Genomic DNA, 20,468 nt, shown 5'->3' with positions numbered 1-20,468 from the left:
ATAATAGATTGTTAAGAGATTGGGTAAAAACTACACTTGATATACAATCATAGGTGTAGACAGAATACAACTTGGAAATACTCTAGGACTTAAGAACTTCTAAAATATACATGTTAAGAGGTTATAAGTCTATTATATGCAATCTTTTTGGCAGAGTAGCTTCTCTATGAATGTCAAATGGTGTTGTGTAGAGTCAGTACAATTCTTCAAGTTTTCTACTCCTTTTATAGAGGGACAAAAAAGAGTCATTGAAGGACTTTTGCATAAGAAAATTGGATAAGCTTTGAGATGATTGAACATGTCAAGAAACTTCTTTCTTCAAGAAGAATTATCCATTGAAGCTCAGACATCCATGTAAATATTTTCCTGAATTCTTCACGTGAATAAAAGGGTATCTAAGCCTGTCAGAGTTTCCTCAATTGAAGACATAAGACAACCTTCAGAGGTTGACTTTCTTTAGATTGCACTCTTCAGAGGCTGACCTCTTCAGCATTTGCTTCTTAGCTTCTGAAGGTTTAGAGTTTGGATCTTCCATCATAGCCAGAATCTTCATAAGTGATCTTCAGAGCCAAACTATAAACTCTATATTACGAATCCTCAAGCATCACTTCATCTGTTCTTGGGTTTATAATCATGCATACTTAAATAGATGTTAGAATACCCAATTGTTATTTAAATACATTTTTATCATCAAAATGCAAGGGATATGGTATCAACTAATTTTGTTCGAACACTTCACCCCATAATTTCTTAGGTAGATTCTTCTCCTTCAGCATGCTCATTGTCATGTCAAGTAGAGTTCTATTTCTTCTTTTATAAAGACTATTATAATGTGGGGTGTATGAAGCAATTACCTCATGCTCAATACCATGTTCCTCGCATAACTTATTAAACTCTGTTGATTTGAACTCACCTCTACCATCAATTTTGAGGATCTTTAATCTTTGTTCACTTTGATTTTCATCCTTCACTTTGAACTTCTTGAACTCAACAAACACCTCATGTTTGAACTTTATGAGTTCTACCTATGCCATTCTTGTGAACTCATCCACAAATGACACAAAGTAATTGTTCTCTCTAAGTGAAGGTACCTCAAAAGGCCCACATACATCATAATGAACCACACCTAAAGCATGAGTTGCTCTTGGAGGAATTTTTTATGAGAATGGCAATCTTGGTTGCTCGCCTTTCATGCATACATCACATGATTTCTTTGGTGCCACAATCTTAGGAATTCCATGTACCAAATTCTTTGAACTCAGATGTCCTAACCTTTTGTAGTTCAGATGTCCCAATCTCTTGTGTCACAAAATCACTTCCCTCTTCAACACTTCTTGCACTAAGGCATTGAGTGTCTGTTGTTGCAACATTCACTTTGAATGTTTTGTTTCTTCCTAGTTCAGACTGTATAATCAGCTTCTGATTACAGTCATACAACTGCAATAGATTGTCCTTCATGGTTACTGAAAATCCTTTTTCAATAAGTTGACCTACACTCATCAGATTGTTATTCATGCTAGGAACATACCATACATCTTTAATCAATACAGTTTTGCCACTGTTCAATTTTACTCTGACATTTCCCATTCCTCTAGAATTCAAATACTCATCATCATCACATCTGATCTTGGTCCTTTTACTATAGTCAAAATCAACCAACCATTGCTTGTTTCCAGTTAGGTGATTTGAGCCGCCAATGTCCATATACCACCAATCTAACATTGATCTACCTACATTCTCAGATGCCATTAATAACATAGGTTCATCATCAGAATCTCCTCTGGATATGTTGACTTCTTCACCCTTGCTAACCTTGTTTGACCAACAATCAGCAGCAAAATGGTCAAACTTGTTGCAACTGTAGCACTAAACCTTTCTCTTGTCAAACTTCTCCTTTCCCTTCTGAACATTCTTATGTTTCTTCTCTTCAGAGTTGGAGAGTTCTGACTTCTGAAAACCACCACCATACTTTTTCTTGTTCTATAGCCATGCTTGCTTATGGTTCTTCTTGGCAGAAGAAGCTTTCAAAGCCTGTTATGACTCCCTTTCAGAGTTTCTTTCAGTCAGAGGCAACTCTTGTTCCTCTAAACTACTATGCTGCTCTTCAATTCTCATGGTGCTGGTGTCTTTAGAGTGTTCTATAGCTATAACTATGTAATCAAACTGAGGAGTAAGTGATCTCATCACCTTTTCAATGATTACTTGTTCGGAGAACGCTCCTCCATAAGACTTCATCTCATTCGTGAGCACAATTACTCTAGAGATGTAACCAAGCACCTTCTCATTGTTCTTCATGCTGAGATTCTCATATTGCTTACGTAGGGACTCCAACTTGACCTTCTTCACTGACGTGTCACCACCGTAGCACCACACTAGTGTATCCTACGTCGCCATCCGTAGCGTAGATTTTGATGAAGGTGTTTTCGGAATTGCTCATTCTGAAATAATTGCAAAGGAGGACATGCAACAACTTTTTGAACACGAAGAATTGGGCATCGCTGTCATTCATACATACATATGGTACTCCGATCAATCTATTATTTACTTAGTTGAACAATTTATTTACACATTTCAATGAGTAGTCTAATGTTTATTATGTTTCTATTTAAGGTATATGTATGTAACATTGATGCGGGGAACTGAATTGTGTAACCGATTCAATTTTATTGCTGCTTCCCGTATCAACACAACGTTTATAACGAAAAATCTAACATCCATAAAGAATGAACTAGTCGATAGATTCATGGCGGCCGGCGATAATACTACACCCAGTTTGTATTTTTTACCGTTTAATTCTGGCAACGGGTTATATTTTCTTTCTAATAATTTCATTCTAATCTATGTATATCTTTTACGTAGAAAATTTTCATGCATCTAAATTTTTGTTTTATTTTACAGTGGTCACTGGGTGTTGGTTGCTATGGATCTTTCGAGACTAATGGTGTATTATCTCGATTCGTTATCGGGTGATTGGAGTAAATATCCGAGTATGAAGAAGACGGTTGACGCGTAAGTGAAATTCCCCTAAATATTCGTGTGTATTTGTATATTTAATTATGTCTGTCAGATTGATCTCAATATACGTTTTTATTTTGTTAGGGCAATACTAAAATTTAGATCGAAAAAGAATTACCGTAATAGGAAGGACATTACCTGGGTCAGAGTTCAGGTATATATTAAGTATCTTATTTTTGCTTATAATAGTGTTTGTTTTTTTGCTTATAATAGTGTTTGTAAGAAATTAACTATATATATATTGTTTGTTTTTCTGTGTAGTGTCCTCAGCAAAACAATTCGGTCGATTGCGGATTTTTTGTATTGAGATTTATGAGAGATATCATCGTATAGACATCCCAAAAATGGTATGGAATAATAACTTAGGGTTTATTTTAATATTATCGGATATTTCATCTAATTTGTTACTAAATCATGAATATGTTTTATTCTCTTAATTGTAGTACTTTGAGGAATACAAATCTTACTCAAGAGCTCATTTGGATGAAATGAAGGATGAATTGTTTGATCAAAGAGTCATATAGCTAGGTTGTATATTGTTGTACATATATGTATGGAATGTTGTTGTTGTATGCTGTTGTTGTATATATGTTGTATATTGTTGTTGTACTTTTACTAAATCATGAATATGTTGTTGTATATTGTTGATCAAAGAATCATATATTAATGTTGTATATATGGAGGATTAATGTTGTATATAAATGGATTCATGTTGTATATATCAATGGATTAATGGTGTATAACATTGGATTAAAGGATGAAATCAATATGAATTTTACACTTTTGCAGCATGCGAACAGGTTACCAATTAAATATCCACTGTTTTTCAAACAAACTTTTTTAAAATAACTAACACTTTAGAGGGCGCTTTCTGTAGGAAGCGCCCTCTAAACACTTTACATTGACAACTTTAGAGGGCGCTTTGTCCAGAAAGCGCCCTCTAAACACTTTACATTGACAACTTTAGAGGGCGCTTTTTCCAGAAAGCGCCCTCTAAGGTGTCCCTTTATGGACCACTCCAGAGGGCGCTTTTTTCTGAAAGCGCACTATAATGTGGCCCTTAAAGGGCCACTTTAGACAGCGCTTTCTCCAGGAAAACAAAGCGCTGTCTTTACCTATGCCAACGCCACTTTAGAGGGCGCTTAAAAGCGCTGTTATAGGCCAAAATAAGCGCCCTCTTTTCCCTTATTTGGCGTAGTGAATGATGGGTCGTCAACTGACCAACGACAAAGGCTCGACCGAACCATCGATACAACGAGATATGGTTTCAAGGAATCTCGTGGGGAAATCCCTAACACCTAGATCATTGGGGAAACATGTCTAGAATCTCGAGAATGACAATCGACAAGAGCCCTAATTCCACCAAAAAGGACCAAGACATCATGGTATAAAAGACTTAGTGAATTTTACAAGTATTGGGGTCTTGATAGGCATCATCAACAGCATGTTTGAGCAATTATCGTCGAAATATCGTGAAGAAGTTGAAGAAGTGGAAAAGCATTTACCACTCAATATAGGTTATAATCAGATAGCGTCTTGGAAGACACGTAAGCGCACTAGTGAGAATCTGAAGGACTGGACGTGAAACAAATGCAACAAACTCGCTAGTGGTCATAACCACCTTCGACAGTTATCTTGTAAATAGAATAAATAGCATACTCATACATGGGATCAAAGGTCACAAAATTTCATACATGCTCTCCATACCACCGGAGTATCCGAGTCAAAGAACGAAACAGTTGAGCGAAAAACATGTATGTGTCTGCGTCCACCCTTTTTTCTTAGTATTTTTGTCTCTTTAAACGGAACATGTACTTTTTCCTTTGCTTTATTTATATTAATTACTGCATTTTACCTTATCATTTATCACAATTTGACTTCATTTAAAATCTTTTGTTGCGATGCATTCAATTCACATGCATGTGTGCTCACACTAATTATTTGCAGAAATTACTTTAGAGATTTTTCGAGTTAATCTCATATACTTTTAAACTTGTGATTCTTTACCAAAAACACCGCTAAACAAATTGGCACACCCGGTGAGACCCTTTTCTGCGAATACTTTTGCAAAAAAAATAGTCTCTTACACTTTGTTTTTGTGTCTTCCGTTTTTGTGGTCTTCTGTGTTGTATGCACTTGAGGAGTGGTAAGCGTCTTTCTGGTATGTCTGGAAAAAAAAAACAAACCCTTCCCAAAATAATACTCCAAATCCAAGAGGACAACCGACGGTTATTGGTGTCAGCAGTTCCGTGGCTCCAACCTCAGTCAAGGAGATGGCCATTGTCATAAGCCAAAATGTGGCGTATCCTATACCGCCATATATGGGGATTTCATCACCACAAGTGTTAACCGCACCAACTTTCGTTAGGGAATTACGGAATCTAGGAGACCAAAGGCCTCCTTATTTAGGGTTCTCGTTGCCTCAAAAGAAACAACTGTATGGCATGGCAACTGCAATGATAACAAGTCTTCACTCTAGTACGTCAATATATTCAGAGAGCTTGGTGGCAACATCATCTCCCTTTAACCCATATTTGGATTTAGCATCCACCATGAGCAACTTTGGCCAATTAGTACAGCCATTAGGAGGAATAAGGTATTTTCCTTCGCATGGTGCTTCGTCTTTAACCAATAACTCTCTCCAAGTCATGAGACAGTTAATGGATGAAAGCAACCATAATATGGTTCACACTATTACACAAAAAATAGGCTACATTTTTACCCCACTGCTAGAAAACACGACTAGGAGTTATCAACAATTAACCCACCAAATGGGTAGGATTGATGATTTTTTGGGGGCACCACCAGCGCCATCAACTCCAGTGCCTAACATTCCTCAGGGGGTTAACCCTCCGGAAAATAGGATTGTCAAGAACGATCAAAGGCCAGAAGGCCTCAACATGGTCCTAGTGCAACGCAATTAAGATGTCGACAAAGTCCTGAGACAAGCCCGACAAAACAACATGGAAGGATAGGATAATATCACCAACACCGTCGAACGTGTTTTGGTCTAGAATTACTTCAATGTAGGCCTCCATAGGCCAAACTATATATGCATGTTGTTTAAGTATGTAAGGTAATCCAAATTTCCTAGGGGCGGGAAAGTCCCAAAATTAACCAAGTTCGATGGCGACATTAGTGAGTCCACCGTCGAACACGTTTCCCGGTACCAAACTGAGACTGGTGATTTAGCCAACAATGAGAGCTTGGAAATCAAGTATCTTCCAAACTCGTTGACTAAGAACACTTTCACATGGTTCACCACCCTTCCCCCAACTTCCATCTTCACATGGGCCTAACTAGATAAGGCCTTTCACGGGCAGTTCTACATGGGGAAATGTAAGATTAGCCTCAAGGAATTAGCCAACCTTGTTTGACCAACAATCAGCAGCAAAATGGTCAAACTTGTTGCAACTGTAGCACTAAACCTTTCTCTTGTCAAACTTCTCCTTTCCCTTCTGAACATTCTTATGTTTCTTCTCTTCAGAGTTGAAGAGTTCTGACTTCTGAAAACCACCACCATACTTTTTCTTGTTCTATAGCCATGCTTGCTTATGGTTCTTCTTGGCAGAAGAAGCTTTCAAAGCCTGTTATGACTCCCTTTCAGAGTTTCTTTCAGTCAGAGGCAACTCTTGTTCCTCTAAACTACTATGCTGCTCTTCAATTCTCATGGTGCTGGTGTCTTTAGAGTGTTCTATAGCTATAACTATGTAATCAAACTGAGGAGTAAGTGATCTCATCACCTTTTCAATGATTACTTGTTCGGAGAACGCTCCTCCATAAGACTTCATCTCATTCGTGAGCACAATTACTCTAGAGATGTAACCAAGCACCTTCTCATTGTTCTTCATGCTGAGATTCTCATATTGCTTACGTAGGGACTCCAACTTGACCTTCTTCACTGACGTGTCACCACCGTAGCACCACACTAGTGTATCCTACGTCGCCTTCATCGTCGTCGAATCAACAATTTTCTCAAACACATTCGTACCGACACATTGATGGATATATAACAACGCCTTTTGATACTTCTTCCTCGTCTCTGCGCTTTTGTTGCATTTTCTGCAATCGGCGTGTAACCGTCATTGACGAGATTAAGAACATCTTGAGCTCCAAACAACACACGCATCTGAATCGACCACCGATTCCAATTCTTTCCGTCGAATACTGGAAGCTTTGTGTCCAAACTATCATTTTCGTCGTTCATCTTCATTTTTGTGAAATAACTCAGTTCTCACAAACATTCGTGTTTCTCAAATCCTGATAATCAAGACATGTGATCCTCTTCGATTTCGAACTTCAATTCAACACGGATTTCGGAAACGAAATCAATCACACACCTCACTACACTCGTATTTTCCTATGAATTGAACCAGGTTCTAGATACTAATTGTTGAAGTTCAACTATGAACCTCCATTGATGCACAAGAATTAAAGAAAATGAAGAAGAATAGAGAGAAAAAAGAGAGAATGCAATTTGTAACTAAATTTCAAAAACTCTCAAAATGTAAAGTTCTGTTGCAAAATCATCTTATTTTGCCCTTATATACGTTCACCCAAATTCAACTCAAATTCAAATAAAACCTCAAGTAAAATACAAAATAAATTCAAATATAAATACAAATTAAACTAATTTGAGATGAATTATATTTAACATATTGATTATAACTTTAGGAGTATAATTGGTTAATACATTATTTATACATAGTTGTCATGCGGTACCATTTAGATTGGTTATGCAGGTGAAAAGAAATAATAAAATGTTTGATAAAGTAAAAAAAAAATGTTTGAAGATGGTTGAAAGCAAAGAAAAAAAGAATTTAGATATGATTTGAATACTTGGTGGTTAACTTACGTTGCTTGTCTTGATTTTGGATGGTTTTGTTGTAATGGTCCTTATTATATTTTAAATAAAATTAAGTTGAACGGAGCTTTAAAGAATGAAATATATAATTAATTCACTATGTAATAAAAGGTTAAAGTGCAATGTTAATTAAAGTAATTTTACAATATCATACATAGTAATATTCACTCATATTATGTCATTGTTTTAAAATTAAAAATTAAAGATGTGATTTGGTGGAATATAATTTTTTTTATTGATAGTGTAAGTTTATATTCTTTTTTCACATGTAATATTAGACTAACAATAGATATTTTTATTGAAGATATTTATTTATAAATTATATTTTTGTATTATATATGATTTTCTAATATTACACATTCATTGTCACTAATACATACATCATGTTACATATTCAATAAAAATGGAGAGAAAAAAGGAGTTTTGGCTTGTTGTGAAACACATTTTCTTTATAGCAAGGGCTCATCGTCTTGTGCCAGCTTCTTCATATTGTTGCATACATCCAAGCATCAACCATGCCCTCTTGGTACATCCACATACCAACTGCATACATACGCAATAAAACAAAATTAAATATTGAATAAGGAGAAGAAGATTGAAATTGAGGGACACGATTTGTTACAGCAACAAAGACTCATCAGCATACATTCTTAATCATCTCAATAACATACATTAACATGATAGTATATGCATCAAAATGAAATTGAGAAGAGAAAAAACTATTCGAAACAAGATGTAAAACATGTGAACACATCTAATTCAATTCATCATTTCATCAAATAGCATCACAACATGTGCATCAAAAACAAATTATAATAAATTAAAATTTGAAAAAAAATAATAAGGACAAGTGAAAACGTGTGCTCCCCTGTGGTATCACACATCATACTCATCATTATACCTCCACTCAATTCACTAACGAATTTCTCACCAATTCACACAACTCAATCCACTCTCCACACTCCTCACACTATGAGTGAATATTACATGTGAAAATAATTTATAAATACGATATTTTAGTATAAAAATATATTTATATTTATTCATTTAAATAAATATATCTGACTAACAATAGATATTTTAATATAAACAAATAAGCTACTTCCAAATATAATTTATAAATATGATATTTTAGTATAAAAATATATTTACATTTATGCATTTAAATAAATATATCTGATAGACAAGAGGCTTCCCTCTTTATCCATTACGTTCTAAAAAAAACAGTTTAATTTCAAATTTATAGTTTGATAACAGTAATAAAGTTAATTTATAGATTGTTGAAATAGCTTAAAAATTGTTTGATAAAAAATGTATATTTAGTAAACAAAATTATCATTTTAAATATGTTTATATGATACATCCTGAACAAAATTATTTATATATTAATTATATCCTCACGCTCGGAGAACCAAAGTTATTTTTATCTTACAAGACCATTATCCTTTTAGCTTTGTAGTCATGTAAATCATACTGTTGGTGCATTATCAAAATTTAAAACCATAATTAAAAATTAATATTCAATTATATATATTATAATTTGTACGGACGTAAAATATAAAATAATTATTTTTGAAATGAAACAGTTTAAAGATATTTGAGAGGCTTGCAAAATTAGAAATAGTGTGGAGAAAAGGCGCGCTTAAAACTAAGCTATTTGGTATTGAAGTGGAACAAAATTCATTCGTTCACTCACATTTTGAAACTCAAACTTGGAAAGTAAGTTTCTCTCAAACCAAAAGTTTGTTATACACAACAAGTTTGTTATCTTCTACTTTGTAACAACTCTGTTCTCTTTCATCTCTCTCTCAGAAACAGTTGTTATCTTCTACTTTGTAACAACTCTGTTCTTTTTCATCTCTCTCAGGAACATTTCTTCAAACAGTTGCAAACAATGTCTCCTCCAAGACCTGAATCCGAAGCTGAATTGAAGAAAATTGAGAAGAACGAAAGAAGAAGGAAAAGCTACAAAGCTAAAAGGGAAGCTAGTTCCTATCAGAAGATCGTAAGTATACCTTTGATTTGAAGATATTAATTCAAAATTCTAATGAAGATTAGGGATAAACATTGGACTGTGTAATGTTGAAGATATTAATTCAAAATTCTAATGAAGATTAGGGATAAACATTGGACTGTGTAATGTTGAAGATATTAATTCAAAATTCTAATGAAGATTAGGGATAAACGTTGTTGTATTTTGAATTTGACTTGATAAGAGTTGAAAATTAACCATGAGAAGCTTTTTGTTCTTAATCATGCTAGAAAGATGAAATTCCTGAAATCCCTGGATGGTTGATGTCTAATCAACTTGGTAAACAACTTGAGGCAAGTGATAAATTCACTATGCTTGTAGAAAAAGGTATATTCATAAATTTAATTAAATTATATTCTTATAATATGCCTTATATAATTTTAACATTAAACCATGCTTTCAGGAGAAATCTCTGTCATTGATGAGGTAATTAACCAAGGTGGTGTGCCTGTCTTGGTTGAATTTTTGGCAACTGGCGATACCGCTGAACTGCGACTTATAGCCGCACAGAGTCTCGCTAACATCGCCCGTGGGAACCTAGTGCAAACACAGGTTATAATTGATCAAAATGGCATTCCCCCACTTGTGTATAGGCTTGGGACTGGAAATGATGAAATCAGAGAAATGGTACAATGCATGCTACATAATTATTTTTTTTGTCTAATCATGTAATTGCTTTGTATCTTATAAGATTTCAAACTTTTGCAGGCAATATGTGCGTTAAGCAATATTTCCTATCATTCTACCCACACAAGGGAGGCTGTTATTGACAGTGGTGCATTCTTGGAATTATGGAAGTTGTTGAAGCAACCATTTGAGCCACGATTAACTATACTAACAAAAGCTTCACTCGCCTTAGCAAATTTCTGCCGTGGAGAACCTCCTAATAAAACTGTTTTCAATCAGGTTTGAAAAAGTTTGAATAACTAATGCACTCAGAATATATTATGCTCTTATGCAAATTTTTCTTCTTCTTTCAGATACGGCAAAACATGCCTGTATTAAAGCAACTCCTGTTGATGACAGATAAACAAGTTGCCACAAACGCTTGTACAACATTTTCATTAATTGCTAGCAAAGCAGATATGATCCAAGCTGTGGATGAAGCACAAATTTGTGCAAGAATGATTGAATTAATCAAGTAAATCATTGCAATACTGTCTGTACTCAACTATCAATAAGTTGAAGTTAGTCCTTTTTTAAATATTTTGCCTTGTTTTTACAGAAAACCTATGCCAGAATGTTTTGAGCCAGCTTTGCTAACTTTAGCAGAGATTGCTGCTCAGAATCATGTTTCTGCTCAGGTAAAAAGGATCTAGCATAATTTTTTGTGTCTTTGTTCTTCTTTAATATTCAAAATAAAATTGATTTATTGGTAACAAATTTGGCATGTCTTTTTAGAGAATAATTGGAGAAGATCTCCAATGGCTTCAATCATTTTTTACGGACCAAAATAATATAAAGATAGTTACACAAGCCTTGAGGCTAATATCAAATCTCACTTGGACTGTATTTCAAATCCAGGTATAAACAATAACTTTCTTGCGGTATAGTAGTGAGTATACAAAATATATATCAACTCATATCATTTTGATGATTTGTTGGGTAGGCCGTCATTTCTGCTGGTTTGGTTTTTGCTTTGGTTAATTCTACTCGGGCTGAATCAGACTTTAGAAAGGATGCTGCACAGGCGATTTTGAATATCACCAATAATGGAAGTCCGGAACAAATTCTGTAAGTTTATAGGCTGCAATGACTATTCTAACACGCATCCTGCAACCTGCAGTCAATTTACTAACAAATATTTCCTTAACCTGACCTAGACAACTCTCTTTTTGCATCAGGTCATTGGTGAATGATGGATGCATTCCCCCACTTTGTGCCCTCTTGACCTGTGCAGATCCAATGACGGTGTGTATTTGCTTAAATGGATTGAGAAACATTTTAAGGGCAGATCAAGCACGCAAGGGAATGGTTGAGGAGTGTGGAGGGATGGAGAAGATTGCAGTTTTACAGCACAATGAAAATACTGATGCTAGGGACATAGCTGTAGAGATTTTGGAGGGCTTTTGGCCAGAGAAGATTGATTGGGATCACTATTTGAATTAAGACTTTGATCAAGACTTATATTACATTTCTTTGTAATGCTGGGTTATGGTGTTTGTTTAGAGCACTATGTGCAATAAATTGTAGCCATTGAGTGGTTACAGATTTTGAATGGGTTTTATAGATAAACAGCTTGATCAGCTGAAATAGAGGATGAAAACTAAATTCCTTGAACCTGTCCTCAACCAAGCAGTGTGTAGATATTAAAAGAGATATGTTTGAACATGCTATATTCATATTTTTCATTCTTAGTTTTCATTCATCATGTCAATGGTTTCACTCAAAAGTTGTTTTTATTGGATAAGCTTCACAGTCACATTCAGTTATTTTGGCCATTGAGTTTCATGAGTTAAGATGATTCAGTTATTTTGGCCATTGAGTTTCATGAGTTAAGATGATTAGTTGGACCATATTGGTGAAGTACTAAAGTTCATCAAAAAATATTTTAGAATTGTCCTTTCACATTTTAGGTTGCAATACTAAATTGTTATCCTTAAACTAACTCTCTAAATATGATATTGTTTGTTTATTTTAATATAATTTATTATTATTATTATTATTATTATTATTATTATTATTAAAGTTAAATATGTGTGATCCTTCTAAATATCTTAAATTTTATTTTTAATTTTTTAAAATATTTTCTTCAAAGAATGATTCTCATACAAATTTGCATCCACAATTTTGCCCCCTCCTGCAACTTAGAGTCGATTTTTACAACTTAACGAAAGACTTAACTACGGTTTATTATTTAACAACTGAGTTAACAATAGTTTTAACAACGGTTTTAATATTAGAGATCAAAAGTGTGGATAAATATTTTTAAGAGAACCATTCTTTAAATTAAATATTTTGAAATACTAAAAATGAAATTTATAATATTTAGAAGGAACATATTTAACCTTTATTATTATTATTATTATTATTATTATTATTATTATTATACGAGGAGTTTAGCATTGAGGAACATTTTTCACAATCCTTCGCATTCAAGTTCATTAATAATCGCTCTCATTAGCAAACACCTTCCTCTCTTCCTTCCTGAAAGCATTTATCAGACGATTGGAGTTCTTTGATCAACATTTTTTCCTTTCTCCATTTACTTTGTTTCAAAAATCTCACATAACCAAATATCCTTCTTAACTCAAGCTTTTACCTTCATCATTTCCTATTTTCTAGCCAAGATGAGTGATAGTTATGTTCATATAGTGAGTGATTCTGAGAGTGATGTTTCTTCTACTACAGGATAAGGATATCCCCCAATCCTCCTCTTCCTCGCCTTGCTCGCAATCGCATGCGCCAAAAATTTATATCAATGACTGACGATTATGATTCGAAAAGCGTATTTGGGAAATCCCTTGATGAGGGAGCTTCTTCATTCAACTCTTTCGAAGCCCTTTTATAAGATCATGGTGGAGCAAAAAATTATGAATGTGAGAAAAATACACAAGAAGGGGTGGTTAAATTGTGTATGCCCAAAAACATCTTTTCACTTCTGATTTTGGAACATCAGATTCTTAACCACATTCAGAGTTTGATACCAGAGTGAGTAACAATAGTGAAAAGTTTACTTCCTTTTTCTTAACCCTGTTTCAGAACCTAAGGTGTCAAGCTCAAATCCTGATACAAGTAAGAGGCTGAATTAGTTCAGAGTCTGACTTCATATTTTCTTGCACAGCGGAATATAAATGCAGAAGTAAATAAAGAGACACATAATATATTTTGGTTCCTCTCAAACCGAGAGTATTCTAGTCCCCTTGCAACACAAGATATTTTCTCTATAATCACTCAGATTACAATTTTCTAAATAAAACTAGAAAGAGACTTATGCTCAAGCCCTTAACCAATAGACTTCCTTTCCTAAACTACCCGTTCAGGACTTCCTGCTAAATCCCATGAAAAGAGGCTTATGCTCAAGCCCTCAAGCAAGACACTTCCTTGCCTAAACTATCCATTCAGAACTTCCCGCTCAATCCCACAGAAAGAGACTTCGGCTCTGTCCTCAAGCATGAGACTTCAATGCTCAATCAATCCTTAAAAGAGAATTTTGTTTTGTCCGCAAGCATGAGACTTCAATGCTCAAATTATCCAGAAATAGACTTATTTGCTCAATCTAACAAAAAGACATTTACTCTAAGCACAACGACTAGAGTCTTCAGATTCTCTTAACAAAGAGTCTGGTATGAACTTTGTGTTTATGTGTGTGCTTCTTGGTTAAGCAGATACACAAAGGTTTACACACTTGAGCAAAATATGAATTGTTTGCTCCTGAGTGTAGAAGACTGAAATTCCATTATTCTTCTCTCCTTGCACATATTTTCTTTTGTTGTATCTTTCTGATATGTTGAACATATTCACATATTATTTCTTTAAAACATATGCGAATACGTCTCATTCTACTATCACACACTTAACCCTTCTGGTTATATTTTCTTTTTAGTGTGTGTTTATTTTATCTATGTTTTATGTACAAACACATTTTCTCTCTCTCAACCCATTTATGTGAACTAGTACCACATCCTTGTGAACAAAGTCACATATTCTTCAACTCACATTCATTCTCTTTTAGAGATCTACGTGAGAGCTCTTGAGCACTTTAAATGTTTTCAATCTTCTTCTTCAAATAAATACTGAGAATAGATCCTTTTGAGATTGAAACTACCCTTGGTTCAAGTAGTCATTGAAGGTTTTATCTAGTGTATAATAGAGTAAGATAAAAACTCAGTTAGCATAAAGACGTTGAGAAGAGCATAACAAAGTTCAGAGTAGTTGGAGAGATAAGATCCTAACAACGTTACTTTATGCTGATTAGACATAAAGTAGTGTATCGTTGTCACATGATCTTCTTTCGATAACTTCTGTCTGGAGACTTCTTGTCGACATTTGTTAAAGCTTGCTCATAGTCATTGTTCTCTTTATACTTAGCTTCCTGAATCGGAGTATTTTAATAGAATTAGTTAAAGAATAATCAGAAGATAAAATATGTCTTTAGAACCTAGTTGAAATGAGACCTCAGAGTCTTGGATCTCAGGTTCTGAACTTGCCTTCATCAGAGTCTTGACCAGAACTAGTATGGATGAACACTTTTAGAGTTGATGACTTGATATAGACAAGTTCCTTTGAAGAAGTATCTTCAAAATTGTTGATGAAGCTTGTTCAGAAGATGCATAGTTATTCCTTTAAAATAGAGTCTGCTTGCTTCAAATGATTATTGTTTTCAGAGCTTTGTTTATTTTTGTATTTCAAGCAAGCTTAGGCTCAACATCTGAAAGACTTAAGTAGACTCTTTAGAGTCTGAAAGCTTGGTTTTGATCCTTCAGATTCATAACAAATTTGCTTCCCTTTAATGGTTCTTCTGAGTGATTAACTTGATTTATATCAAGGTTGATGTTTTTTGATCCTGCACACTTGAACAACCATTAGTAAACCCTATTATTCTTTAAATACTTTTTTTATCATCAAAACCTTTTAAGGGCATGAACAAATCTTGTTCCAACAATCTTCCCCTTCTTGATGATGACAAACAAATGTATTTAAGAACAATGGTTGATGATTTAATTAACATACTCTAACATTAGAGTCTGAGGTTTGTAAGCTCCTCATAAGCTAGATAGTCCATTCTTCTATAATTGTACTTGGGCATTTATCTAGTTTATTTTGCTTGTTTTACTATTTTATTATGTTTTTAGATTTAAGTTCATGTTTGCCTTTAATCTATTTTCGTTTGCTATTTTGAATTTTAGCGGTTATTTGATACCTGTCCACTGTTCGGATCATAACTTGAGCTACGAGATGTCGTTTTGCAAGTTTTGACATGTGTTGGAAATCTAAGAGAAAGATCTATGACTTTCATGTTGAAACCAAAAGCTGATTCGGAGTGAAGATGTCTCAAATAATTCGTTGAAGTTTCGTACTTTAGGAAATATTTTCTTTTGGGCCATTTGTTTGGCCGAATTTAGGTTTTCTGGCCCTGTTTGAATTATTAATGAAACCCTTATTATGTTTAAAAGAGCAGTCGCGGTACTATAGCAATTACACATTATTCATAATAACTTTTTGCTTTCGTGCGATCATGAAGAGGAACTAATCTTCTAGAGTCAATCTACTGTAATCGAATTTCCAAGGCTTTGAGGTTTTTATTCTATCAACTTAATTTCGTTCTTTATTCAATTCTATTCTATGAAATTTCATTTGCTTAATCTGTATTTTATGGAATGGTTTTGATTAAATTCGTATGATTGCATTCCTAACTATTAATCACCATTTTCGTCATTTTTGAAGGTGAGAAAAACAAGAAAGGGGGGTTTGAATTGTTTGGAAAAATAAGCGCTTTTTCAAAATGAAAATCACACAAGGATTTTATACTGGTTCGCTTATAACACAAAGCTACTCCAGTCCACCCGACCGAGGTGATTTCGCCTTCAACAAGGACTTAATCCACTAATCTTGAAAGATTACAAACAACGTCTAAGAGAAAGATCTCTTAGTCCTCTCAAGTATACAGACTACACAGAGTCACTTGAGGAAATAAACAAACAATAGATAAAAGATTTATGTAATCTAGAGTGCTTCTAAGATAAGCAAGTATTACAATAGTAAGAACAAAAGTGATTCACGTTATAAGCAAAAGCTTCGTGAAGATTTAGAGAGCAAGAGTGTTTTCTTGAGCGTTGATGTTTCAGTATAATTTTTCTTTGTATGTGTTGTGCACTGAATGTTGATTTGCAGTCCTTTATATAGAAGAGAAGTAGTGGTTGAAACTGGTGGATATTAAAATGAATTTACGCCATCACTTAAATAGCTTCTGCAGGATAACTTTCTCTCCTTGAAATGACTACTTACCACATATAGTATCTTCTTTATTGAAATTGGAGATTAACGTCTCTTTCTGTATTAGGAAATCCATTTGCAAACCTTTACTTGACTTTAACGTTACTCTTTCATAATTAGCAATTCGATGATCAGAGTCTTCGTGTATCTGAGAATCTTGGAGTCTTGCTTCTGATGTTGATCTCTTTTGGATTCTGATGGATTCTTCAGATAGCGCTGATAAGTTCTGGAGTTTAGAGATAGCGTTGATCAGAGTCAGAACTTCTAGAGCTTACTTCTTGTTCAGATGCTTTTGATACTTTGCTGTTTTGCTCAGAGTTAGATTTTCTTGAACGTGTTTATACTTCAGATGCTTCTTATCTTCTGATAATTTGTATCTGATCTGGTTCTGTATCTGATGACATCATCAGATTTCTTCCTTCTTTCTTTAGAACCCTGCACACTTAGAAACTTTTCGTTAGGGTGCCATTTTTGGTTTCATCCTTTGTTATCATCAAAATCAAGGAATCTGTTGTAGAACAATTTTTGTTCTTACAATCTCCCCCTTTTTGATGATGACAAAACAAACTTAATTAGCAGATGAAACATGAATAATATCAGATCAGATAGATAAGAGCTCCCCCTGAGATAGTGCTAGAGAGTTCAGAAGTTCTTACCAGAGCTTCTAAGTAAAGAGGTTTCTTGATACCTTCTGCAATTTCTTAAGTCCAGGTTAGATAATTTTATTTTATTTTTAAAAAATGTTGCAGAATGCTTAAGGTATTTAGACAATATTTTCATCAGAGCTATTAATGACTTCTCCCCCTTTTTGTCAGAATCAAAAAGACAGTAGAAATAAAAAGTTAAGAGAAAAAACATTGTATTCATAGAAAAAGCAAAGCAACAGAGGCAAAAAGAAACAAAACATCAGAAACAAAAAAAATCAGAGCAACAAGCAATAAGTCCTAAGTGCCTAGGGGTTCGGAGGCGGAGGCATTCTCTGAAGCAACATAGCCAGCATGTTCTGAATGTTGTCGTTGACAATATCTTGCTTATCCATTCTGGCACGGAGTTCATTCTGATCTTGCTTAAGTTCTTGCAGCGTCTGGAGAACCATAGGGATAACAGAAGAAGAAGACTCCCCCTGAGTCAAGCCTGCTGTGCTTCAGCAGCAGCCTGCGCTTCAGCTTCAGCAGCAGCAGCAGCATCAGCCAGAGCTTTAGCTTCAGCTTCCTTTATCCTTAGGATTTCAGCTTCCCTTGCTCTTTCTTCTTCCAGTCTTCTTGCTTCCTCTTCAGCTTCTCTTGCTAGTCTCTCTTCCTCTAGCCTTCTGGCTTCAGCTTCTCTTGCAAGTCTTTCCTGGAGTCTTGCCTCAGCATCTCTGATGTAGCAATTTCTGACTTGTTCAGAGATGTTCTTCAGTCTAAAAGCCTCAGAGGTCATCCAGCCAATGACTCTGTTCCAGTGTGTCCTTACAGAGTCAGGATCATCACTGACTTCAGAGTTAGTGGTCAGAGACTTGACCTTTTATACTGAAGCCCCTGCGACCAGAATGATGGCTTCCTCAAGGGTAGGTACAGAAAGGTTTGGTTCAGAGGTTTGAGGTGAATAAATTGGAGGGCTGAGATTTAATGTGAGAGGTTCAGATTCTGCTTCAGGTTGAGGTTCAGATCTTTGAGGTGAAGCGTAAAGAGGGTTTAAGTCTAAAGGTTCAGATTCAGCGGAGATGTTTGGAGGGGTGATATCAGAGGTGTGGAGGTCAGAGGGTTGAGTTTCAGAGGGTTGGTCTTCAGAAGTAATGTTGGTTGTTTGTTCTGGTGGAGGTGAAGTTGCTTCAGATTGTGTTTGTGTTGGTTGTTGTGAAGCAAGGTTTTGAGCCTGAATTTGGGCTAAGGTTGGGGAGTCAGGGTCAGAGTATTCTTGGTCAGAGGAGAGTTCAAGGTATGGGGGTGATTCTGGGGATGAAGATAATGAAGAGGAAGTGGTAGTGTGAGAAAGATTAACATTTGGTGGAGGTTTTGTTGTAGAAGGTGGGATGTCAGAGGTTGTGTAAATAGGTGTTGGGAGAGGATTAGAGGAAGGGGTAGAGGAAACCATCAGAGGTTCAGAGGGAATAGGAGGAACAAACGTACCAGTAGAAATTTGCAGAGGAGCTGGAGATCTGCTTCCAGAAGATTCTCCAAGTCTTGCCTTCTTTGCCTGTGATGCTATCTTTTTCTCAGAGAGACCTCTCTTGTATCTGACGAAGTCTTCTTCTGAATCTAGACAGTCGTCGAGTCTGAAGTCAGAGATGTCAACACCTTCATCCAGCAGACGCTGAAGATAGATAGCAACCGCATCTCTGGGTTCATTCTTGTAGAACCTAGCAAGACCATGAGGCAGCTTCCTCTGATCTTTCAAGGAATCCCAGGATGTGTCCATCGTGGGTCTGACTTAAATCTTCTTTATTATTCCCATACTCTTGAGATTTCTGGCGTTCAGAGGCCTCCCAGTATCTATTGCCAGATCTTGCATCAGCTTGGCCTTCTCCAGATGATCTACCAGCCCATTCTCGATGAAAACATCAGATAACAATCTTCCCAGAGGGATGTAGGATCTGGGCTTCATGTTGTTTCTGGTCTCCCTGACAGAGTCTCTTAGGTATCTGAAGAGTAGTGCAGGAAGGCAGATCTTCACACCCTTGTGAATGCAATACAGAATGCACTTCTGATCTGCATTGATGTAGTCAGAGGAGTTTGATGCTGGGCGGTGGTGAATAGTTCCCAGAATGATCTTGAGCCACACTCTGAGGTTTTGATGCAGCTCTTTGTTCTTTGAAGGATTTCCTTCAGTGTTGGGTTTGAAGATGGTTGGATTGATTACTTCAGCAACGCGCCTTGATCTAGGGTTGATGTTGTAAATCCTTTTTCCTCCATCTTTCTCCATGTTCAATAAAGAAGCAATTGACTCTTCAGTAATTACTATCTTTACCCCCAGAACATAGGAGACGATGAAATGGTCATCAGCATCTGCAAATATCCAGAACTCCTTGATGAGAAGTGGGTAAACAGGGCCATAGAGCCTTTGGAAGTAGTTTCCCCAACCTTGTTGACGAAGTTCTTCAGTAAGATCAACGCCATTTCTCTTCATGTTGTCGAAATCTACTAGCGTTTCACACAACACTTCCAGTCCCTCAAAAGGAGTTGATAGGTTTATATGGGGTTCACGGTCAAGAACATGGGGTTCCTTGTAAACAGGGGTGATGGAGACGCCTGTAACCGTTGGAGTTGGAATGCTTGAAGTTTGAGCAGTTGAGCTTGATTCCACTTGTTGAGAAAAGTTGAAAACTTGTTGTTGTTGAGCGTCCATGGTGAAGAAGAAGATGAAGATTGATGAAGATGAAGAGTTTGCAGAAATGCTTCAGAGAGGTTTAGGGTTTTAGAGAGGGTTTGAGAGTGAGTGAGAGTGATAAGTGTGTGAAAAGTGAGAAAAGTGTTTAAATACCCTAAGTTAAAACACATGCAAAACGACACACAGTTCAGCGTTAGCACAAGAATCAAGTTAGCACGCTTGGGGGGAGACATGATTAAGGCTCATTAATGAGGGTCTAATCCCAACAGTATGCACACTGCTCGAGGAGATTTCAAACGTTTCCCTTTGATT

General features: G+C 35.6%; 1 protein-coding gene across 1 annotated transcript; it reads left to right on the top strand.

Moving 5' to 3' along the window:
- The first annotated feature begins 1,988 nt into the window (after positions 1 to 1,988).
- Positions 1,989 to 12,056, top strand: LOC127129616 (importin subunit alpha-1a). Its single transcript, XM_051058769.1, has 11 exons — positions 1,989 to 2,116; positions 9,466 to 9,598; positions 9,747 to 9,884; positions 10,142 to 10,238; positions 10,315 to 10,538; positions 10,620 to 10,817; positions 10,892 to 11,052; positions 11,137 to 11,215; positions 11,313 to 11,435; positions 11,521 to 11,645; positions 11,756 to 12,056. Exons 1-11 carry the CDS (start codon positions 1,989 to 1,991, stop codon positions 12,018 to 12,020), a joined length of 1,671 nt encoding a protein of 556 aa, XP_050914726.1. The 3' UTR covers positions 12,021 to 12,056.
- The last annotated feature ends 8,412 nt before the right edge of the window (positions 12,057 to 20,468 follow it).

The sequence above is a fragment of the Lathyrus oleraceus genome, chromosome 3, assembly GCF_024323335.1.
Source record: "Lathyrus oleraceus cultivar Zhongwan6 chromosome 3, CAAS_Psat_ZW6_1.0, whole genome shotgun sequence".
Classification (NCBI taxonomy): domain Eukaryota; kingdom Viridiplantae; phylum Streptophyta; class Magnoliopsida; order Fabales; family Fabaceae; genus Lathyrus; species Lathyrus oleraceus.
Note: the sequence above shows the minus strand (reverse complement) of the source record. Positions and strands in the feature narration are given on the sequence as shown.